The following is a 24414-nucleotide window of genomic DNA, read 5'->3' as shown; positions in this document are numbered from 1 at the left end:
AAGTTATTATTTGCAAAATGGCAGTGTTTCCCATCCAATTCACTCAAGAGCTCTTTGTGTAGTCTCTCTCTTGCAAAATAAACTGCAAAAATTCCCAAATACAACAGGAAAAATCAAACTACAAAAAAAAACCCTAATGGACAGAAAGCCAAATGAACCCATCTTTGTATGACCTGCCTTTGTAAGCTGAAATTCCTATGGCTTTTCTAAAAGGCTTAAAAAACATAGTTGTAAACCTTAGTTCTTTAGACAATGTTTTAGCACCTTAAATTTATTCTCAAATCAAGAACTTGTAACCTTTCTCCTCCCCCACACATTGCCAAGGAGCCTTCCAAGTAAACCAAATTTATAAATGAATAGAGAAGGGTGGAGGACTGAAGAGTTTTTGTGAGTTTTGAGGAGATTATTCCATAAAGGACCCAACTTAATTGACCTAAAATACCAATATGATAGTGACAAGACTGACATTACAGAAACATCACCAATAAACTGTGGCTTCAAATGTAGTTCAGCTGAGTACAGCTGCTTCCCCCTTACATCAGCTCTGCCATTCTTTATTCCACTTATCAGCTACCCTAGCACGTCTGCCTCAGTTCCCAAAGAGACAAAAGACCTTTTTGGCACTCAAACATGGCAAACAGCTCCAGCTTCTTGGGAAAAGATAGAGGGGGTAGGGAAGAGTAGAATAAGCTATTATCTGGATTAAAACATTTCACATGTGCCTGTGTAAGCCCAGCCAAAAGCTGTTGCTACCTGCTGCCTGCCCACAGTGACCTGAGTGAAACAAGGTGTGCTGTGAGCCCTGGGGCCACTGCAGGGGTCTCCCACAGAGTGAACACCTTGTCAGCAATCCCAGAGAAGCAAAGGAACTGTAAATGCTCCCCTTCAGCCCCAGAATGAATCCCCGAGGGAAGAGGCACCGTTGGGAACTGTGGGAAGCTTGCATGGATACCATCCACATGGACAAAGAGAGGAAGGAGGGGGGAAATCGACCAAAAACAAAACCCCACAATCACAGAACAACTCAGCCTTTGGTAAAACCAAGCAATAGTTGCAGAATTCACTTCTGCAGTAAGTGTTGGTGCTACCACCAACAGCAAAGATGGAGCAATTTACTCACATGCTATTTACCAAGGAAAAAACAGTATTGCAGAAGGGCTCTACTGCAAAAACCACAGCTGGCTCCAACCCCAAATGTCTTAATTCTGAGATTAAAATGCCTAACAGACGAAATTACAAAACAGATGTCAAATGTCAATCAGAAAATTATATCTGATTTAAATTAAGTTTGCATTTCTTCTTCCTCCTCTTTCCCTTTAGCTATCCCTTACAAATACCTTTGCAGCAAAATAAAAGCCTGCAAGTATTTGTGTTGAACTTGGAAATGAACACAGGTGCTGATAGCAGCCTTACTGCATGGACTACCAGAATGGAACCACTACACTAATTCCACTAAGCAATTTATTGGCTTACATATGTGGCCAATGCCTTCAATCATGTCATCACACACTTTTTTAAGTTTATATTGATATAGGATTCTATTAAAACAACCCCTAACAATGCATGAAGATAAGCTGTCATTTTAAATTTGAGGCAAACAAAATAGAAGAATAATGACACTTCAATTACAGACAGAGCAGTGAGGTGAGACAACGTTTCTGTTTTCCTGGTGAGGAGAAACACTTTCTCTGAGATTGTCAGAATAATTTTGAGTGGAGCTAGGTGAATACTGTACACCAGGTATCATCTTCTTTTCACAAACCAGCAGTAATCAAGTGGCTCCTGTGGCAACACAGAGATGCCTCACTCATAACCAGTCATGTTATGCTACTTAATCTATATGCACAGAGATCTTGCCTCAACACCATTAAAAAGAAAATGCAAACAAAAAGGGTATGACAGAGGAAGGATCATAAAAATTGTATCACATCATCATGTAAGAGAGTGAAAGCAGACCTAATATGAACTCTGAAAAGGCTCATGAAGGGTCTCTACAGGAAAGATATTTCCTGGACAAATGGGCTTCACCTAACTCTATTTGCATTCTCCTGTGAGGATGATGCTCATGATCAGGTGCACAACTCAAAGCACCATGATAAGGACTTGAGCAAAGGAACACAAATCCACCTACTGAATAAAGCAATTTTTGGACCAAACCTTAAAAAAACAGTTCAAACTGGGAAGAAAGGCAGGAAAAAAAGTATAGATGGCAAAGTAGTTGTTTGTTTTACTCTTCTTTTTTTACAAGCAATCCTATTATTAAATCACCAATCTTTTCTTCACAGATAATAGGCCTTTGTTTTTTGCCTTTACACAATTTCTCCTTTGTAACATTGCTATTTCTGAAATAACTCTTATCATATTTATGATATGACATTCAAGACTACCACAGTACGTTCAACAGAAGATTTTAATTAGAACTTGGGTTTCAGATATTTAGATCTGAGTTCTGTATATTGTAAAAGCAACCCCAAGACCACAATTTCACATATGTGTAAGGCAATGGCAAGTTGATGTTTTGCCACTCCATAATAAACCAACCCTGTTGACAAGTGATTGCTAAAAACTTAACATATCACAGAGGACGAAAAGAAAACAAAATTCTTTTGTTCCATGCTCTTTTCCACCAAAATCCCAACAGTTCCATATAATGCAAGGTTTCCCACCATCATTCAGATCACATCTGATTAACTCAAGAGATAAAAGACTTCAGCTGAAAGATGAGCCTCCACTTCATCCTCATTACCTTTCCAGGGTGCAGTCATACAATCTAAATTAAGAAATCCTATCATAATGTTGCAGCATTGCAACACATTGTACTACATACAGTAGATTTTTGGTGATGTATTTCATCATTTCCAGATGACCACGGGCCAGCAATGTGTCTTTGCTCCAAAGAAGGCCAATGGTACCCTGGGGTGCATTAGTCAAAAACATTGCCAGCAGGCTGAAGGAGGTGACCCTGCCCTGGAGGGGCCACAGCTGGAGTGCTGTGCCCAGTTCTGTGCTCCTTGGCACAGAGCAGACATGGACATGGTGCAGAGAGTGCAGCAAGGGGCCACAAACATGAGTAAGGGACAGGAGGAAAGGCTGAGAGAGCTGGGACTGTTCAGCCTGCAGAACAGAAAAGCTCAGGGCACAATCTTAGCAATGTATATAAATATCTAACAGAAAGTGCAAAGGTGATGGAGACAGGCTGTATCCCGAGCCAGGGCCAGAGGCAACGGGCACAAACCACAATGCAAGAGGCTCCATCCAAACATCAGGATACCTCTTCACTGTGAGGGTAACAGAGCACTGGCACAGGTTGCACAGGGAGGTTGTGGAGTCTCCATTTTTGGTGATACCCAAAATCACCTGGACATTGTCCTGGGCAACTGGCCCTAGACCTGACAACTGCCGAAGATCCCTTCCAACCTCAACCCTTCTGTGGTTTGCTCTGTGAAGGAAATTCACCTGTGACAAACCTCAGCAGCGTAATGGAAAATTCTGTCATCATTTCTGGTGTATCAACACCATCTGGAAAGACAGAAACGCACCACAGCTCCTCTCTCATCCAGCTTAGCAGCTGACACTGGAGCTTAAGCTGCAGCCAGTGTTGGGGGTTTTGCTTTGTTTTACCAACACCTAGCAAATATTTTCCGTGTCCTTTAAGAGGTCACCCGGTGGGAACACAATCATCAGAATAAGAAAGGATGCCCAGAATTTAATTTAGGGATAAAAAAGCCCTAGCAATAGAGACTCTTTAATCTGTGCTAACTACAAGTCCTAAATACAGGATTTCTCAGTGCATTAAAAGAAAACAAACCTAGATACATATCCTGTGCCTCTTCCACCAGCCAGCCAACTTTTTTCAGGAAAAAACATTACAGCTGCGCTATTCAGTAAGCTCCCAACATACAAAGGGAAAACGCCATCAGAGGTGTCTCCTCAAACAAAGTAACTAGACCAAGCATCAATTCCTGAGCTGACGCCTCATCTCCAAGCCCGCAGAAAACGCCGTAGCGCCCGCGTTAAGGTCGAACACCTGAAACGCGCGGCTCCGAGAACAAAGTGTGCCGGCAGCATCGCAGCATCCCCCGAGGCCGTGGCAGCGCGGCCGGCTCCCTGCGGCGGAGGGGAGCGGTGACATCATGCCGGGCTGGCTCCGGCAGCCCTGACGCAGGAAAGCCCCGGAGGGACCCGCCGTGCCCGGCTCCGGCGGCAGCGCTGCGGGAGCGCCCCGGCCCCGCGATGGGCGCTTGTGAAGCCAATTGTCTCAACGGGACGAGGATTCAGAAGCTATTTTGCAGCGCAGAAATCAGAGGGAGGGGAGGGAAAAAAAAAAAAAAAAAAGAAAAACCAGCGCACAATGAGCCTTTCATTCAAACAAGAAAGGCTTCCAGGAAGTACAAAGTGTTTCCAAGCCTTATCCAAAAGCCACTGAAATAACAGAGGCCCTCTCCATCTTTATCAGTGGACATTGGAGGAGGCTATAGCCCAAGACACAGTTTGAAAGCATTATCAGTCACACTATCATGCATTATTAATAACACAACAAACTCAACAAAACGCACCCGAATCCCACCTAGCCCTTATGCTATGACATTATTGGAATTTCCCCCCCACCTTCTTTTAAAATCTTTTCTCAAATCACGTAAAAATCTGTCTCCCCCATAAACACAAAAACCTCTTCTCCCTGCAGCCTCACACCTTGTCACAGGTGACACCATTCCAGAACGACGGTGGAGCAGCAGAGACCAGGATACATCACACACCACAGTTTTACATACATATTATAGATGCAGTCCTTAACCAGGAAAGCAAATACAGAAAGAACAGCATGCTCCAGCTTTCAGACCTGCACACTCTGACAGAATATTTTTAAAAAGGCACTTATATCTTCCAGTTTGCTATTAGATAGCTAGCCCAAAGTAATGCACTGTTGGTTTTAAATTGAATTATGTGCGGAGAATTATTCATGTGCCTATCAAGAATAGGGAGCATTACTGAGTGTGCCTCACACCACATTACACAAATAGATTTATAGTAAATTAATCACAAAATTAACATCTTTTTAATTGTTTTGATCCATAAATTTTGTTCATTTGTCATTTAATTAAAAGAATCCCTCACGTATCTCTCAATTAAATTGTATTGCATTTTGTTCTCTTAGATTTCTTAAATCAAATTGATACTGTAATTTGCAGTGCCATTGCAGAGCAGACTGTTATGCTGTACTCACTCCTCGAGCCTCAAACTGCAGCCTACAGTCACTTTAACATTAGACAAACATGAATTCTCTTAGGGTAAGGTACTGCTCAGCATGAGGGGACAGGTGAGAAATTTTGTTTGAAGTCATTAAACGAAAAAAAGAGTTTCTGTAATAGCCAAAGTTTAGAAGAGCTCACTCAATGCAAGAAGTCAGTTCTAGTAACACGAATCCCACTCTACAAGGAACAAGCATTCATTATTGAGGGACAGTGCAAATGCAACGATGTAAAAAATCCCGTGACACCTTATAAAAGCAAACTAAAGAAAAAATGAGACTGGGGGTGAGAGAATGTATTACCGGTCAAGTTCAGAGCTCAAATACACAAAATCAGTACTGATGTTAGGTCAGGTTTTCACCACCACATTCCTTCACCTTTCTGAACAGTTAGAGATGCTAAGCAGCACTCGGATTTAACTGAGGCCACTACAATGAGACTAAAGCTGAAGCGAGGTGCTGCTAAGACACCGAACTGACTTTTAACCTAAAAAACACTGCTTTGACACAGTGGCGTGGTCTAGATTGATGTGGTTTAGCTGTGGATTCGGAGTGAACATTCTCACCTCACAGCAGAGTAATCACTTCCTAATCCGAATTCTTTTCGGATACTTCTGCAAGAGAACTCTTATCCCGGGCTACGAAAAAGAAAAGGTAACACTGCACACGCAAATGGTTTTCGCTTTCTCTCCCAAATCCGACTCCTTAAGAGCGCCCGTGTGTCTCAAATGCCGGGCTGAAGTTGGTACACGCTCCCGGCTCCGAAGAGAGCGCACACATCGCCGCTGAGGCTCAGCCCGTGGAAAGCGCTGCCGCCGCACAAGGCGCGCTCTGCCCAGCCCGTCTCACGGCGCTACTCCGCCGGGCTTTCGGGGAGTTCGCTCACTTGTCCCGAGCCCGGTCCGTGCCCAGCCGGGCACTCCCGCAGCGCCCGGGGCTCCCGGCGGGGCACGGGCTCCCACGGCAGCGCCCGGGGCGGCGGAGCGGGGAGGTGGCGGAGCGGGCGGGCGGCGGCGCGGGGAGCCAGCGCGGCCGGACCCCGCCGCCCCCGCGCCCAGCGCCGCCGGCCACTCACCGGAGAGCTCGTCCGGCTCCAGCCCGGTCTCGGTGTCCAGCCCGCAGATGACGAAGTAGTCGGCGAAGCGGCCGGGTGCCGAGGAGCCGCCGCCGCCGCCGCTCATGCTGCAGGGCGAGGGGCGCGCAGGGCTCAGCGGGAGCGGGGCCGGGCGGCGCCGGCAGCGGGGCCGGGACCTCCGGCTGCGCCCGCCGCCTCCATGGCGGCGCGGGGCGGGCGGCGCCGCGCGGCATTCTGGGAACGGCCCCCGCCGCTCTCGGGGGGGGGGGGGAAGCGGCCCGGCCGCGCGCCGCAACGCCGCGCCTGCGCCCTGCGCGCGGGGGTGACGTCATGCTGCTGCTGGCGCTGCCGCTCGCGCCGGGGCCGCCTGAGGGGGCGGCCATGGCGGGCGGTCGCGGCCGTGCCCCGGGGGAGCCGCGGGAAGGGCTCTGCTCCCTCCGCAGGCACGGGATCAGGGGATGGGGGCAGGCTGGAAGGGACCACAGCGGGTCGTGCGGTCCGAACTGCCTGCTCAAGCAGGCACAGGAGTCTGTCCTGAGCGTTCTTGAGTATCTTCGGTGAGGGAGACCCCACACCCTCTCGGTCACTGCGCAGTGAAGAGGTTCTTCCTCACATTCAGGTGGAGCTTCCCGTTTCTTCCCGTTGGCTCTTGTCACTTTGCTGGGCACCACCGAGCAGAGCCTGATCCATCCTTGTCACCTCCACTTTAGATATTTACAAACATTGATGAGGTCCCCTCCCAGTCCTTTCTTCTCGAGGCTGAAGAGAATCACAGAATCAATTAGGCTGGAAAAGCCCCCTGAGGTCGAGTCCAACCTGTTGTGTACAGGCCCAGTTCCCTCAGCTTCTCACAGGAGAACCTTGGATCTGCAGCCCTTGATGAGTCCTGTAGCCTCTGCTGGCCCCACTGCAGGTGCTCCCTGTCTCGGGTACTGCGGAGCCCAGAACTGGACGTGGTCAGAGGCCGGGAAGGCGCTGCCAGGGCTGCTGGCTCAGGACACGGATCAGCCCGGCGGCGCTCTGGAAGCACCTCTAGGCTCGGGTCCTCCTGTCACCTCCATCTTCCCGTCCCGCAGCCCCAGTGGCTGTCGTGACTCCAGTGTGCAGGGAAATGCCTTAGGGATTGTTTGGCTCTAAGGTTGTTTTCTTTTTTTCCTATTTGGATTAATGTCACACACATCTCTGTTAACAGCTGGGCTTGCACAGAGTGAAATCCACTCTCCCCTCTGGCTCAGTGTGGAAAGGAGAACAGGCCCTGGGGCAGGATGACCAAACAGAGCTGCCGAGGGACAAGTGACACGAACCCATGCTCTGCCTTGAGTGCTTTTTTCCTCTGGCTGTAGGGGCACCTGGGATGGCCTTGCCAGCCTAAAATTAGGCCTATAAGCAGTTCCCCTTCCTCTCCTCTCTCAGTTCTCTATTTGTGGCATTTAGATCAGAATCCTTCCATATCTTGTAGGGCTTAGAAGAGGAGAAATTAAAACTTTGCAGTCTTTAATGATTATTATCCAGGACAAACCAAGTAGTTAAGGTTGCATCCATAATGCAACTATGAGACACCAAGCCTAACTTAAAACACTGCCAAGCATAGGAAACCTCACCTATTTGAGTTTCCATTGCCAAGACAGACCAGGTTGTCTGTGGGGAGTAGAAAGAGCAGCATGTGTAAAAAGACTTCTCTGCCAGTTGTTTACAGCCTTTTGCAGTACAACAACTGAACTCTTAGGCCACTGTGCCCCTTGAGTTGTGGACAGCTGGACATCCTTCTGGGATCCAGGAAAACCTGTCAGGATAGCACTGGTGCTATCAGTGTTCACTTGATTAAGGCTTACATTGCCAGAAAATGGGTTATCAGTGAAGGAAAGCATTGCTTAGATTTGACCAAGAGGTCAGTTTTAAAGCACTGTTTAACTTGGGCGAAAGATTTCAATAAAGATGGCAGGGTAGGAGCAATATTAGAGTGAAGGGCTCGAGTTTACTCTACAAAAAGTACAGTTAGATTGTCTTGAGCCTGCCTGGTGGTGTGTGGAAGGCACAACAGAGAACAGAAATAGCTAAATCTGGTTGCTCTTACTCTGCTGTGTTCTCTAGCCATTTTTTGCACATTTGTCTTCTCAATCTGCTTTCAGTGTGGCAAAGGACAACGTATTCAGCACGTGGTGAATCTCTTTTTAAGGAAGCCTGAACCGTAGTTTAGCCCTTACAACAAAAGCCATAGCCTGAGGGTCTCTTCTGACACTTGCAGGAAAGTCTGGGGAAACAGCACAGATATTGGCAGGGGCTTTTTGTCAAATAAAAAGAGGGAAATAAAAAGTTGTTCTTGCACCTCAACTGTTCCAGAAATAACCATGTATTTTGTAAATCAGTAAATAAAGCTAGATGGGCCACTAAGTAAACAGAGGTTTACCAGAGATACTGTTGAGCAGCAATACTTAAATGCACACATGCCTTGCTATGCAACAGGGTAAGGAACAGGAAATATTTTTTTAAAAAGAGAGTCTCAGACTAAGAAACTCAGATTTGCTTTGAATTGCTATGAGAAATGGACAAGAGGGGTGGAACTGCATGAACCAGAACCAACAAAATGTTAACCCAAATTTTTGCTGTGGAAAGCTCTTTCCTATTTTGTCAGATAAATCCTCTGCATTCCAGGACAACATAGTCTCTCTCAAATCTGTGCCTCCAGCAGATGTACCCGAAAAGTTAGAGCCTTGTTCTGCCATTTTATCAATTATTCTCTTTTCCATTGTATCTTTTCCCTCCCCAGTTATTTCATTTCTGAAATACTCTTGCCTAGTCACCACAAAGAACATCTGTCACATCTACTTCAAAGGCCAGTAGCTTTAATCTGTCAGTCATCTTGACCAATGTTCCCATCACAGGAAACACCCAAAATTGACAATTCTGTCAGGAAACTTTGCAAATGGCTTAGATGTCCATGAGTAAAACAACAACACTCTAGACAACGTTATGAATTCTTGAAAGTATTCTTTATGATGTTGAGAAAAGCTGTGGAATTGTGAATTCTGTGGAAACTAGGATTCTTTAGCTAGAGAATCATAAAGACATATTAGTAAGTAGGAAGAGATTTAAAAGATTCATTGTCTTTGGCAAGACCATCAATATTGATTCAGCTGCTGTTTTCTATGGCAAAGACTTGTATTTTCAAGCTCAAACCTTTAAAATAGTCTTTAAAATAGTGAAGAACAGAACTTGATAAAAAGATATCTTGATTATTCTTCATACTACCTAATTCAGATTTACTTTGCCAGCAATCCAAAACTCTTTGGAAGAGTTTATTTACTAAGCAATAGAAAAACACAACAGCAAATTACAGTTCCATTCAACATTGCTCAGAGAATTGAAGAAGTCTGAAATGGGGTATTTCTCTTTTTTTCTGGGCAGCTGTTTCCCAAGGTGAGCTAAGCTTTGAAAAGTAACAGAGCTCAAAACACAAACGAATTGCTCCAGTTGTCAGGGTGCTGATTGTATGTGGTGCCTTCTAATGACTCTGATTAAAGTATTTACCCTGGAATTCTTTAAGAAAACAAAAATCCAATCAGTGACTCTTATAATTAAAGCAATCCTCTCCACTCTGCAAAACCAGACACTTGAATCTGGCTGCAAATTATTGACCATGTATTTGGTGTGACATCTACATGACAGAATTGTGGAATAGAGCCTGCACAGCCTAAGACACAGATCCTCACACATCAGGGCACAGCTCAGAACAGAACTGATGCTTCAGGGTGCAGAACATTTCCTAAACTCCCATGCAGCCCCGTCCCTCTTCTCCTCAGCTCCAGGAGCCCACACTATGGACTGAAGCTGAATTTACCAACAACTACAACCCCCAGCTCCCGTTCACGGTGCTGCTCTCCAGCATCTCATTCCCCAGTCTCTCCATACATCCAGGGCTGCTCCATACCGAGGTGCAGAATCCAGCACTTGTCTTTATTAAGCTTCATCTGGTTGGTGATCGCCCAACCCTTGCCATGGTCTCTGCAGGGCATCTGCCCTCGAGGGAGTCTACAGCTCCTCCCAGTGTAGTGTACTCAGCAGACTTGCTTAGTGCTCCTTCCAGTCCTTGCTTAGCATTCCTTCCAGTCCTGTATCCAGGTCATTAATGAAGATGTTGAAGAGAATGTTGAAGCAGTGAAGTCTCACAGCTGCACAAGAGCAGAATGAAGATGTTGAAGAGAATGGGGCCGAGGATGGAACCCTGCAGAACCCCATTAGTGACAGGACCCACAGGTGATGTCATCCCATTCACTAAAACCCTTTGTGCCTGACCTGTGAGCCAGTCACTCACCTGTCACATGATGTGTTTACCCAGCTGAGTGCTGGGCACTTTCTCCAGAGGGATAATGTGACAGACGGTATCAAAAGCTTTACTGAATCTTCTCCATGATTTTATCAGGCATTGAAGTGAGAGTGACAAGCCTGTATTTGCATGGTCATCCTTCTTGCCCTTCTTGAAAACTAGGACAGTATTTGCCAGCTTCCAGTAGACTGGGACCTCTCCAGATTCCCAAGATTCAGAAATCATTGAGAGAGGTCTTGTGATGATGCCATCCAGCTCTCTGAGTACTCTTGGATAAATCCCATCAGGCCCCATAGACTTAGAGGGACCCAGCTGAAGAAGCAAATCCTGCACAAGTTCATGGTTGACTGAGAGTTTATCTTTCTCACAGGCATGAGAAATCAGTTTAACACAAAACAGAGTCAAACATAGAATGATTTAGTGATCTTCCAAGTACAGTAAACACTGCAAATCCCAGCCTTTAGATACAACTCCTCAGGGCTAGGTTGTAAAAGAAAAATCAGGAGTTACGAGTGTAACATTGGATCTCAGTTCTGAGGCAGAATTTTAAAAGCAATTTCCCACTGAAGCATTCCCAGTCCTCTTGAGGGTCTACAAACCTCTAAAGGCTATGAGGAGATCCCTGAAGTCCCACAGCTGCACAGGAGCAGAATACTCTGTATTTGGAAGACCATCTACAGAAAGGAGCTTCTCACATATACACCAGTCACTAATTGAGCTCTCCTAATCCAGACCCAGATTCTTTCTTGTGTACTATAAAACAAGGAAATAGGAATTATCACACTAGATGGAGCATTTTTAAGAACTGGAAGGGGAGTTATGGTATGTTAGTAAATGTATTATGCTATTATTTATATTAATTGCCAGTACTAAAAGGCTGTAACTTATTTCAGTTTGGGTGACCTGAAGCCATAAAGCCACCAGCTGAGAGTTATAAATGGCTGTCATTGCAAGACATCAACTGGTCATAAAGATAGTCAGAATATTTACTTCTCTTTGATGAAAATTTGAAAAGGTTGCTCTGGATCCTGCTTTCCCATCAAAACCCTTTTTCATTTCCCTCTTAGCACTGCCATACTAAACTATAGGGTTCCCAACCAACAGAAGGAAACCACACATGATGAAAATTCAGAAACACACAGCTGCCTAAAAACAAAAGATGTTTTGACTTTGCGTAACAGCACCATTCACTAACAAAAAAGCTTCTTTATTTTGACTTTTACTACTTCTGTCTTATTCTTTCAGCGAGTTTTCTATACAAGGAAGAAAAAGCATTTCATAAACTGGCCTTGACAGAATATTAAGGGAAGGTGAGTGAAGCTGCAATAGCTTTGGCACAGGGGTTTTCCACAAGGGATTAATTATAAAAAAAGGCACTTTGTGCAAATAGATGTATTCGAAGAGACAGAAGTTAGACCCAGTTGCCTTCCAATGCAAACCAGAAACACTTTTAAAAATTACTGCTGTGCGTGAGAAATTAATTTCAGAGATAAAAGGAAGTCAAATTTACCTACTTATTTTGAAATAAATGTAGAAACAGAATTTGTCTCATCTACAGATGCAATCAGCTCAGTTTAATCAGTCATTAAAAATATCATTTAATAAGAACTCAGCCCTTTTAAACAGGTTAATAAAAAACTCAGTGGGAAGCTCAGAATGCTTCATTATACTCAAAAAATACAGCATTTCAGATTTTATATAACAGCTTTATTATCAAATGGCAAGAGACACTTAGTAATGATGTCATGCAGGTATCACAAAAAAACTTCCAAAAGATAAGCAGGTCACCTAACAGCTCAAAAATCCCTTGCAATTAAAAAACAAAGCTACATCTTTCTGCTGTCCTGGTTTGTTTCATGGTAGCCACTGTTTTTCTGTCAAAATGTTATGGCTATCTCTTGGATCACTTGCTGGATTCCCTAAAGGAAAGAGTAGGCTAGTACAGTACCCCACAGCACAGTGCTTTTTTTGCTTTCCACAAGGCCTGCCTTACTCTGCACGATGCTCAGAAGTCCTCCTGGGATAGGGAAGCACCTCAGGCTGCTGGCAGCTGAAGGTAAACACAGAAGGGATGGGTTAAAAAAATGCTAAAGTTTTGAAAAATTAAAAGAACTCTATTTTGAACCTCTTTAAGGTCTTAAGGCTTTTAGTTATTGTGATGGGAGGCCAGTCTTGTGGCTGAAACACATCAGGTCTTCAGTAACAGAGCCTGATCCCATCTCCATAGTGAAACAGAACCCAGTGAAAATGTCAAGTGATAGCAAGAGTCACGTTAGATTGAAAGAGAGTTCAGCTCCTTTAGCGACAAGGTTCCACCAAAACATTGGTATGGGAGGGATTTCACAGCAGCTTCTGTTACTGACCAGAAATTGAGACAGATTTTGAGAAAAGTCACTGTAAAATAAGTGGTAGGTAATTTATTCAGAGAGTTCATCTGCATGAGGAGTTAACTCTGCAGAAATTAGGCTGTAAATCCACAGCAGCTTCACACTCAGTAGTCTGGGGGACACTTGCTCACATAGCTCAATTCACATCCAGGTTTACTGTGGAATAAATCCCCTGGGTAGAGGAGCTCTGGAGATTAGAATGGCAGCAATAAAAGTTATCATTGTTCAGTTTTAAATGCCAAAGTACACTTTTAGAGTAAATTCTAAATAACAAAAGAATTGCTGGAGCTGAATGATCTTACAATAAACTTGCAAACAGAACTGATATAAATTCCTTCATACACTTATGCAAAAAATAGCATTTACTGTGCAGCCTGGATTTAAATAAAAGACAAATGGTGTATCAGTAATATTTACTATATATTTACAAGTAATACTGTGATGAAATGAAGCAGTCAATTAACATTATGTTACAAAAATGAATAAACCCTTTAAAGGTACCAGTCAGTACCTTTTACATTATCACATTCATGAACTGTTCTCTTACATCTCGAAGATCTATGATATGATCACGAGTTGACACAAGGACACAGACAGATAAACCCTGGAACTGGAGCACATGCTGATGTGTTGAGTCCCTTTCCAGCAGGACACTGCAGGGGCATCAGCTCAAACCACATGAGCAGCACTGGTTTCAGTCAGATAAAACACCAGCGTGCTCCCCAGCTCCTCACTGCCCAGGGCCTTGTTTGATGGGGTTCCACTGACAACACAACAAACTACCACAGCTGGAAGCACAGGGGAAGGCATCTTGTACCTTACTGAGAGAATACAGACTGCTACTGAAGGTGAGTCATGGCTGGCTGCCCACTGCCAGTCACTGCCTTGGCAGGCAATGGAACCCCCATTTTTATATACACCGACACAAGAGCCTGCTGTTCCATGGTGCTCTGAAGATTATTTGGGATCAGCTGTTTGACAGGAACTGCACCAGTTTGTGTACCTGACATTTCTTTAAGCTAATCAAGCTGCAATGAGAAAATTTATACTCTTTACATATTGCTTGAGAAATGGTAACATTACACTGCTTAAGTGTTTTTAAATCACTTGAAAACTGCAAGTTTTATATAATCATACCATCACTTTTTTAAGTTGGCAGGATAAATCTATGCAAGTGAAATATTGGCAAAATAATCAACATTAGAAAATGAAAATTAGAACTTAAAAATCATCAGCTAGCCAAGATAAGAATTCTAAGCCGCTCCCTCCCTTCCTGTATCTGCTCCCAGAATAAAACTTTACAGGGACCAAGAGGGAATGAAGTGACACTTTGCCTTTGTTAATCCAGTAAGTAAAGCAGATGTAGGTTCAAGTATTTAATTCCATACAGCACTAATAAATAGAAGTAAACAACCAGGATGAGAATAACATTGTAGTCAAAGTACTGCAAAGAACCTTTGTTTCTGAGTGAGCACCGTTACATTATTTTGAAACTCCCCAAGGCAAAAAAGAAGGGAAATATTGTTAGTGACAAATGCACTCAGACCAGACCACATGCAAGCCTACAGAGAATGTTACAAAGTTGGACTGAATAGTTCAGGGGGTTTTCCTGCAAGTGTTAGAGAGCATCACCTGTAGTTTATGTCTACGTCACAATTTTTGCTCTGCATGTAACTAGAGCAAAATGTTACATCTATGTTCTCACCTCCCTCATCCTGAGGGCCACACACACACCATCCCAAAGTAAAACACTGGTGTTTGGTTACAAAACTATATGCAGTACATTTCTGAACACATTTCCTTCAGTTTAAGGTCATGTGTTCATTTAAAGACATTCTTATCAATCACAAGCCTCCCCTATAATTGCTTAAGATCCAATAGAAAAGCAAATATACAAATATCAGAAGTGCTGATCCTGAGAGGAAGTATGGGAAATTCTGGTCCAGTTTGATCCTTATTCAAACTTCTGTTTCAGCTTCTTCTGGAAGAGAGCTGGTAGGATGGAGAGGATGGCTAGAATCATGAGAACAAAAACAGAGTTCCAGGAAACAGCTTCCCCTGCTGTTGTAAGCTGGTACAGCGTTGTTCCTGCCTTAATGGCTACAAAAGACGGTGGTGCTACACCTAGAGCAAGGAAAGGATGAAAAAACAGCTTTTTAGGGTAAAAAACCCTTAAAAATTAGTCATTCCAATTTTAACACCAGATTGTTGAGATTTTGTTGTCTTGTACTTTTTTTTTTAAGAGGGCTGTAAATACAGAATTCAAAGATAAAAAACCTTTATCCATAAAACTGGTTTCAAGCCATTATTAATATATTTAATGCAAACTCAAATACAGGAGACTAAGCAGATAATCTCTGCTCTTTAGACTCTTCAGATTTCAATTTATCTCTTTACAAACTGACTTTCATAAAGAAAAAATAATGAACTTTTTCATAAAGTTCATAAAGGAAAAATACCACATTGTTTCCTAATCAGATTTAAAAGTATGTGCAAAAATATGCCAATTTAAGAAGCTATAGTGTATACCTCTTCTTCTGGCCACCCCAAACTGTGGCTCACTAGCCACAATTCTTACCTAGGAAAGTGCCAATGAAAAACACTTTCAATGGCACGTTGATTACAGGAGATGTGATATTGATAAACCAGTTGGGGAGGAAAGGTGTTATTCTCAAAAATATTATGTAGTTAATGAGATGTTCTCTATGTCGTTCAACCTGCCAAAACAAAACCAAACAAAACTTTGGTTAAAAAAATCCCTGCCTTGAAAATACACAGCCATAGAGGTTTAAAGAGTTTTCTCCCCTGTATTTTGTAGACATTTACACATTGCAAACATAAAAATCAGTTAAAAATGTGTGATGTGGGGAAGAGTGCCCAGTGAATCACCTGTTAAATACACTGAGATCAGGCTGGAAATAGCCGTGTGTGGCAGAGCAGTGGTGATGTGTCTGACTCAGCCAACTCAAGCAGCAAAGGAGTCACAGGCAGAGCCACAGCCCAGCCACCACAGCCAGCCAGCCTGTCACCCCATTCCTAAGCTTCTGCAGGAACTAGCAATGAAGTTTGCTCCTCGAGCCATTCTGTCCTAACTTGTGATCAAGCCTGAAACACAGCTACATTTCTCACCTGCAAACTCAGCCAGGTCACAGCTTGGAACTTCATGAAGTGGCTGCTCCCAGCACAGCTCCAAAGCCTGTCACCCCAGAGGTTACAGTGCCCAGCATGAACATTTACCCAGGAGCAACAACAGCTCCAACCTCATTTACAGTCTTAATTATGTGCTCAGGTCTAGCCCAGCTCCTTACATCAATGCTACAACAAAGGCCCTTCTCCTTGCAGCCTGTCTCTAGCACATCAGCCCTTTCAGACAGCAAGTGCAACCTCGAGCCAAGCTGCAAGGATGGCCAAGCATCCACAATTCTGGCCTATCCTAGCAGACCTGCACCAAGCTTAAGCCTCAAACAGCTGAAAACACACCTGGTCTGATTGCAATTCCATCTGAAATCTCAAATGACAGCTCACCCCAGTCACAACCCTGTTTTTCAGCTTTAGCCAAATTTAGATTTTACTGTAACATCAAGATCAGGAGCACCACGGGTTTTTTAAACCTTAACAAAGGAGAATATTTAAATATTGATTAATGCTGCATATAAAATGCCTTAACCTCAATATGCAAGCATGATAAGCATGATACAGTCCAATTAACCTGGAAACAGTGAGATATGAGCTGCACATGCAATTTTAAATCACATATTCAGTTCTACTAATGGCAATAGTAACCATCTGCTACTCAGAATAGCCTCAAGATTATACTGCAACAGTAAGATTTACTTGGGTCAAGAGTCAAAATGGTACTGTAAAATCTAACAAGGTCAATTGTGACTGACACAACTCCATATCTTATTTAATGAGGAACAAGTTTAAAGCATTTGTATGTGATTCAAAAAAATCTTGAACAGAGTACATGTACTTCATACTTGCAAAAAATAAAAATTTGTTCAAATGTTTCAGAGTATCAATTAAAGACACAAAGTCAAGTACAACTCACACTGTATTTCTGTACTGCAAAACCTTTAGGTTCACCTCACAATCAAGACTTGCTGAAACTAATGTTACCAGATACTCTAAGGAAAAGTTTCTAAATACTCCAACAACATGTTCATAATAAGTTTTTCAATCAGACCTACAGCTACAGGTTTCTCCAACACAAAAGTACAAACTCAGCTTTCATTAGTGCTAATGCTCAGAGAGCAATTACTTGAAATTACCTGAAACTGGAGAGGTTTCCTATTGACACTAAATAAACCAGGGAGGTGATCAGTTGCAAACACTTCCTGGGTAAGAACAACTTTCTCATGGGAAATACCATAAAATCAGGAATGCTTCCAGAATCCCTTCTGTGTAACTGGATACATGAGCACAAGACCTCCTAGTTTTCCATGCTATTCCATGACAAATTTTGTACACTAAGTTCCAGCATCTCTACAAACCTTACCTGTTCTGACCATTTTACTGCTTTTTCTGTTAAATATCTGTACACAACAGGACGTCCCACTAGGTATGACAGCATATAGCAGAATGAAGCTCCAAGTCCTGAGCACTGAAAAAGAACCAAAAAAAGACAACAATTGAGCAGAAACTCTACTTAATGTCAGCCTTGTGTCTGTAGTAACTAGACTGCCTGGCTAGAGCAGGTTTCCATGCAGCCCTCCATTAGGGCTCTCCTCCAGCAGTATGGACACACGCCCTAAGAATGCTGTTGACCCAAGACAGTTTATTCCCAAGGCATTTTGACCAATCTCAACACTCAAAGTAGACAACATTGATTACTTAGCAGTTAATATTGAATGCTTCTGCAGTTCTAAGACTTTGAATAGTGAAAGCTTTGCAAATAAGAGGCACAATGCCATTAAAGAAACTCAAACATGAAAACTGAACAGGGTCCCCCCTACATTCTCAACAGTAAGGCTCATTATGATTGCATCTTTTGCCCATGACATATTTTAAAGCTTGTTGATAACATACATTTCACATCTTAAACTAAGCTTCTTGCATATTTAAGCCAGTTAAAAAACAGATGAATTTTGCAGTGTGATAATAGAACCACAGTAATTGTGTAGTGAAATTACAACTGGGTTCAGGCAGATGCTAAACAAATTTAGAGTGTGGGAAACTCTGATTCACACTCCAATGTCTTCATTATTAAAAAAACCTGGAGAAACAGCTCAGTGTTTTGGATCATCACCCAACGCTACAGTGAATTTTGTGGGTAATGCCATTCCTGCAGCAGAGCTGAGTAAGAACTCAATAGTTCATCAGAAACTGAAGTGCATGCCAGTTTCAGACTGATCATTTCCAACAGGAAGCTGCTCAGATGCTTGGTTGTATCCCAAATGGATAGAAATATATGCCCTCACAAACTACTTTCCATACTTACCAAACAAACAAGAAATAAGGCCAGTGGAAAGGGATAAAGAAACCCTGACAGGATACTGAGGAATATAGAACCAGGAATAGCAAATGTTTGTAAGCTGGATGCATCTTTGTTAAGGAAAAACACATTTCTAAAAAGCTACATGGTTCTTAATTTTATAAGCAGTCAGGATACATTTTACAATTAGAAAAAGCATAAATAGGCAGGGCCTCTCAAGAGCCTTACTTCAAAAAACCTTTTGTGGAGTAGCACACAAAGCTGAAGCACAGAGCAACAAGATGCAGATCCATCACTACACATACAAACAATAAGTCACAAAGTAATAAAAGCTGACCACATTTTTCTCTTTATCTGTGCCACAGAGGATTTACTGTGACTTCCAGAAACACCTACTTCTGATTTTACCCTGCTGACTAGAGATGTGCAGTTTCAGACATTCTCTGTGGAAAATTCACAGGCCTGTCCAAGCCCATAAGCACAAGTTTCATGGAAGACTGAATGTATGCAGGCAGCCATTACTTCCTTACAAATAGGCTTGGTGTAATCACTTAGTACAATAGCTGATGACTAATTTCAGTCAGAAATTTTTAAAAGGCAAAAATTAGGTTTCTGCAGCATGAGCAAGCAGGTTGTTGGACTTAAGGCTTGCTAGGCATACTTGAGACTATGATGCATTGCCCACTTTGGATAGAAAAGTTATAAAGCAAAAAAACCCTGTACACTATTTTACTCAAATTGAACTGACTGAAATATTAAAAAGCCCAAGAGTTTTCCTGAGAGCAGTACAGCTTTGCTAAGCCATGTCAAGGTTCAGAGGTAACTGTAACCATGGCTGGAAACTGACCACAATCTGCTGAGACAGTAAAGGTCATCACATCTAGAACTGCTAGAGCAGCTCAATAAAGAGCCAATTTATTCTACTCCTTGTTAATATATAAACTAATGTTTTAATTTTCTTCCTAGATCTATAATTTGGGAAATATTGAATACTTCTTGTGGAATACTTTGAAAGAATAAGCTGAAGGCTATTACTAATGGCACATTCAGTGCTGACTCTCCTGAGCTACAAAAGACTCCTACATTAAAACTGTGACACAAACCTCTTCTACAGCTTTAAAGTTATTAACCTTTAGATAAGTGTTCCAGTTAAGAGTGTGTTTAATGATTAATTAATATTTTCAGCACTCAGAAAAAAAAAGTCAACACAGAACATAGGTAGCCTTTGTGTCTCCCTGGACAGAAAGCACTTCAGAAATTTGTCTCTCTAAAAGAAAACAGAGATTTGGTTTAGTGAATTTGGGCAGTACAGAGACGAAAGATGGCTCAGAATACCTTCCTTCAGAAATACTGCTAAATATTCTATAAATTGCCCTTATGTGGAACTTTGAATGTCTTAAGGAAGAGCAAAGCAGTAGTCAGGTTTTTTTTTAGAGCAAACAGTAATTTCTACCTCAAAATTCACTTTATTTCAAAAGTTATCATAACACTAAAGTAAGACCAAGCCTAATATACAGAGAAAAGTTTTTAAATTTCCAAGAGTTTAAAATATTTGTGTCTCTTTGTAGACACTCCTAGGTATGTTAAACTTCACCCATGACCAAGAACTTATCAATTAGTATTTTTCATTTTCAGAGAAGCATGACTACATTAAAATTGCCCTTTATATCAGAAAAAGGATACAAAACGTATGTAGCAAAATAAGCCACTAACACTTGAACGTAAAATGTGTCCTTGTATTTGGACAAGACTTTTCCCAAGGCCTTTGCATCATCCATATCTCTAGGAACCTTTATACATTCTCTTTCTTCTCTGAAGAGGAAAAAAAAAAGCAGGAATGATGGAAATATAATCAAACAGCGTAGTACAGTTACTTACTGAATACAGAGATAATTAGATACACTACAACACTAAATTACAGCTTCAGCAAACAAACCATGATTATTGTTGTAATAATGTTCTCAGATGAACACCTAATATTTACTGTGAGGTTTGTATTAGAAAATCCCCAATTTTAGATATTTGCAAGCTGGTTTTTTTATTCAGTACAATGACGTGCTTCTTTTCTAGTTTTTTTTCTTACCAAGTACTGATGAAAAAGAAAAAATTGCGCAAAACCAAACCTTGGCAAGTGAAAGCAGCCAACATCTCAGCCAAAACCAACTGCAGCTGCCTCAGTGCTGGGGTCAGAACAGTTGAAGTGCAGCAGAAGTGGCAGAACTTCACCTCACAAACAAAGTTCTAAGGGCAAAATCTCATGTCACACCTTAATCTGGTGCAACCCTGGGCAGCACACTTAAGTGTCTTTGCTCCCTCGGTATCAGGCTTAGGGATGGGCTACTGCAAACTGACCTTGTTGAGCAAGTTAATCAGACAGAAATTTAACTACTAAAAGTGAAAAAGAAGGCTGTCAGACAAGCAAGGCTTCCTCCTGTCAGCCTGCCTGCCATCCCAGCACAAGTACTGGGTGCAACAAGGAGGAGAAAAAGTGAAAGCAAGGTTTAGCTAGGAAGGAAGGATTTCCCCTTTTGGGGACAGCCTCCAGGTTCACCAAGGCACAAGGAAGTTTCAAGTGAACTCAGCCTGAACCAAACACACTCTGGCTCTCAGCTGAAGGTGGCTAAGAAGAGTCAGTTACCACTGATAATGTGCCAGGGGGTAACACCTCAGAACACGGGATCTCCACTGTTTCTGTGCAACAAAAACCTCAGATCAAGAACAATTCTCTGAGTTTATGTCACATCCCCATGCAGGCTCCTCTACAGTCTGATACTGAGAAGCAAAGAAATTGATAAATTAAACTTTTATAACATACTTACTCACTAAGTTGTGGGAAATTTTTATATACCAGAAACATAAGGAAAGCAGCTGATAAGAAGATGGACACTAAAATAAGAAGTGATGTCCGAGCTGATCCACCTTCTGCAAGAGCTTTCCCTGAAATTAAACATGAAACAAAGTTAGAAAAAAACCCAGCACTAGAAAAATAAACAAAAAAAAAAACAAAACCCAATCCCTCATGACTTACAACAGATTTCAAGCTCATCCTTTAAGGGAATATTAAGTAAACTCTCTGTGGACATCTTCCAACCAATGCTTTCAATAACACACATTGCTCACATTCCCTGAAAGCTTTCAAACAACTTTGAAGTTTTTATGCTGGCAAACATCCCACAGAAGTCACCTTCTATGATCCATAATAATTTAAGCCTTAATTAATAAATACATTTGTAAAGAGAAAAAACAGAGCTGAACAACCTAAGCCATACGTATGTTTTCCTTTTTGCCAGAAATCTTCTGCTGGTCTAATTAACTAGAGATTCAACTTGAAGTTAAATTTCCAGGATGTACAGTGTAACTTAAAAACCTGCTCATTAACAGATTTTGGGGTTTTTTTTCCCCCTCTAATGAAAGACTATCAGATACAGCCAGTTAGGTGAGACACACTCATTAGGAAGAAATCTACATAAACACACATGCTAGCCTATGATATAAAGTGCTAGTCTTGGGAATTACACATATTTTACACCCATGTGGATATATATACATAAGTGTTTATTAGCCTTTAAGTCCTTGTGTAGTGGAAGCAATGGGAGTACAGTACGTCACATAATTACATTTTAGGCCTCTTCTGTATTTTAGACTTTTATCAAAATGACCACATAAGTGCAATGCATTCATTAACACAAATGCAACTACACACATAAAGAATTTAGAACTGAAATGAACACCACGCTAAGTACTCTCTGCATCCACACCGGCGTGTGGATGTACTAAACTACTGTCTCCTCAGGCACTTTGAGGCTCAGCCAGCTTCTCCAGGGTCACCTGGAGAACACACAAAGAGCCGAGGCTGTGTTTTCCCTCGCAGATGCCGCTGGCACAACTACAATGCCAACACACAACACTCAAGTGGGTCACGCCGACACCTCACTGTTGTGAAATGCAGCGACTGGATGACGAAACCCACGGAGCCCGCTGGGCGAGCTGGCCATTTTATCGGCTGTCAGGCTTTTTAGGTTTAAGGTCAGCGCGACCCCACAGGTGTGCACTGGGTCAGCCGAGGCCAAAGGCAACATCCACAAAGCAATTACAGCCACAGAATCACAGGACGGTCAGGCTGGAAGGGACCACAGCGGTCACCCGGCCCAACCTTCCAGCTCAGGCAGGGTCATCCCAGGAACAGGACTGCATCCACACGGCTCTCGAGTATCGCCACTGGGGGAGACTCCACACCCTCCCTGGGCAACCTGCTCACGGCACTGTAACCGTGGTTATTCTGACAACACCTTCTCCAGGGAGCAAAATAAAGTACGGATAAATAAACAAATAAGCAACTTATAGGGCAAAAAAAGGAAAACTCAGCCCACTGCGCTTTCTGCCACTTCCACTTTCTGTACTTCAAGCGTGCCGGTGGTGGAATAACACCAACAGACACACGCAGACACGGAACACGCGTCCTCCCTCACGGGGAAAAGGAAAAGGGAAAGGGGTCGGTGCCCCATTTCCAGCGCAGAGGGGCGGGAGCCGCCTCACCCCACACGCACCGGGAGGGGCCCAGCCCGGCCGCCCCAGAGCCCGCGCGGGACGGGGCCGGTGCCCCAGGCGCCGAGAGGCACCGAGAGCCGCACCGGGCACCGTCCCCGGGCACCGACACCCGCATCGGGCACCGTCCGATACCAGGGCCAGGTCACCCCCGCTCCCGCCGCCCCGAGCCCCCGGCACCTTCCAGAAGCTGCCGCTGGTGCCTGGCGCTCTCCGCCGCCGCCGCCGCCTGGCAAGGCCCGCGCTCCGCCACCCTTCGCTGCGCCATGGCTCTGCGGCGCCCCGGGGACCGGCGAGTCAGGGCCGGGGCAGGCCTCGGCGGCACCGGAGCCGCGGGGAGCAGGAGGCGGGACCGGCAGCACCGGGAGCCGCGGGCAGGAGGAGGAGAAGGAGGAGGCGGGACCGGCCGCTCCTCCTCTCCTCACCCCACCGGGTCGCGGCCGCGCTCCCGCCCCCGCCGCCGCACGGCGCATGCGCTTTTCTCGGGGCATTACGGCTTTGCTGTGGTGTACGGGAGCACGTGTTGGGCTCCACGTCCTTGAAATGCGGTGGCGGGTTAGTGGCGGCAAATACGGTAACGCCGGCTTTTGGGCGTACCCGTGTGGGTATATACGGTAACGGAGATGCGCTCACTAGTGGTAATTACGGTGCAGGGCAGCGGTGTCCCAGCCCGGCTCCTCGGCCCCGGCTACGAAGGAGTCACATAAATCGCATAAATCACAGGATCAGGTTGGGAAAGGCCCCTGATATCATCGAGCCCAACCTATGACCGAACACCGCCGTGTCAACCAGACCGTGGCACTGAGTGCCACGTCCAGTCGTTCCTTGAACACCTCCAGGGATGGTGACTCCGCCACGTCCGTGGGCAGTCGTTCCAGTGTCTAATCACCTTTTCTGTGAAGAAATTCCTCCTGATGTCCAACCTGAACCTCCCCTGCCACACGAGGAGAAGCTCTATAGGCTGTGTTCTCTTGTCCTGTCTCTGATTGCCTGGGAGAAGAACCCGACCCTCCCCGGCTACACCCTCCTATCCGGGAATTGCAGAGCCAGAAGGTCCCGCCTGAGCCCCCTTTTCTCCAGGCTCCAGCTCCCTCAGCCGCTCCCCACAGCATTTGCACTCCAGACCCTTCCCCAGCTTCGTTTCCCTTCTCTGGACACACTCCAGCGCCGATCGTGCCACAGGGCAGCGGGATAAAGCCCGTCTGCGAGCTCGTTTTCCCTCGGTTATGCTTTACATCAGCGAAGGGAGCGGGATCTCCCCTCAGGGAGCGGAGGCGGGAGCCCCTCGGCGCCTCTGGCGCTGGAACAGTGCCGGGCTTCCAGGAAAAGGGGAACCTTATTGCGTTTGTTACTCTCGTTCCAAAAGAAAACCTATTTGCCGGGAAGGAGGAAAATTCCTCT

The 24414-nt window shown here is 44.1% G+C and overlaps 2 protein-coding genes across 7 annotated transcripts in view; both read right to left on the bottom strand.

Annotated features, from left to right (window-relative positions):
- The window catches only part of DENND5A (DENN domain containing 5A), a 64198-nt gene extending 57712 nt beyond the window's left edge, over positions 1-6486 (bottom strand). For all 6 annotated transcript variants that reach the window (XM_053980004.1, XM_053980007.1, XM_053980008.1 and 3 more), the window contains exon 1: positions 6324-6486. In XM_053980004.1, the coding sequence (XP_053835979.1) occupies positions 6324-6429 (106 nt within the window). In that variant the 5' untranslated portion in view covers positions 6430-6486. The remainder of the gene's footprint in view (positions 1-6323) is intronic.
- Positions 6487-13435: 6949 nt separating this feature from the next.
- Positions 13436-23471, bottom strand: TMEM41B (transmembrane protein 41B). The gene is made up of 7 exons (XM_053980469.1): positions 23194-23471; positions 21288-21405; positions 20152-20280; positions 18475-18568; positions 17533-17637; positions 15613-15751; positions 13436-15158 (listed from the first exon to the last, which is right to left on the bottom strand). The coding sequence occupies exons 1-7, from the start codon at positions 23279-23281 to the stop codon at positions 14989-14991; spliced, it is 843 nt and encodes a 280-aa protein (XP_053836444.1). The 5' UTR covers positions 23282-23471; the 3' UTR covers positions 13436-14988.
- Positions 23472-24414: the final 943 nt, after the last annotated feature.

This window comes from Vidua macroura, chromosome 6 (assembly GCF_024509145.1).
Source record: "Vidua macroura isolate BioBank_ID:100142 chromosome 6, ASM2450914v1, whole genome shotgun sequence".
Classification (NCBI taxonomy): Eukaryota; Metazoa; Chordata; class Aves; order Passeriformes; family Viduidae; genus Vidua; species Vidua macroura.
The sequence above is the reverse complement of the archived record's forward strand: the minus strand, read 5'-3'. Positions and strand labels throughout refer to the sequence as shown.

Bases quoted from the DNA above. Each gene is read 5' to 3' on its own strand.
- TMEM41B (XM_053980469.1), bottom strand. From the start codon at position 23,281: ATGGCGCAGCGAAGGGTGGCGGAGCGCGGGCCTTGCCAGGCGGCGGCG. The intron at 17,638-18,474 runs GTAAGTATGGAA...GTTCTTTTTCAG, and splicing joins CCTTATTTCTTGTTTGTTTG to TGCTCAGGACTTGGAGCTTC. The intron at 15,752-17,532 runs GTAAGGTTTGTA...TTGTTTTGGCAG, and splicing joins CAGTAAAATGGTCAGAACAG to GTTGAACGACATAGAGAACA.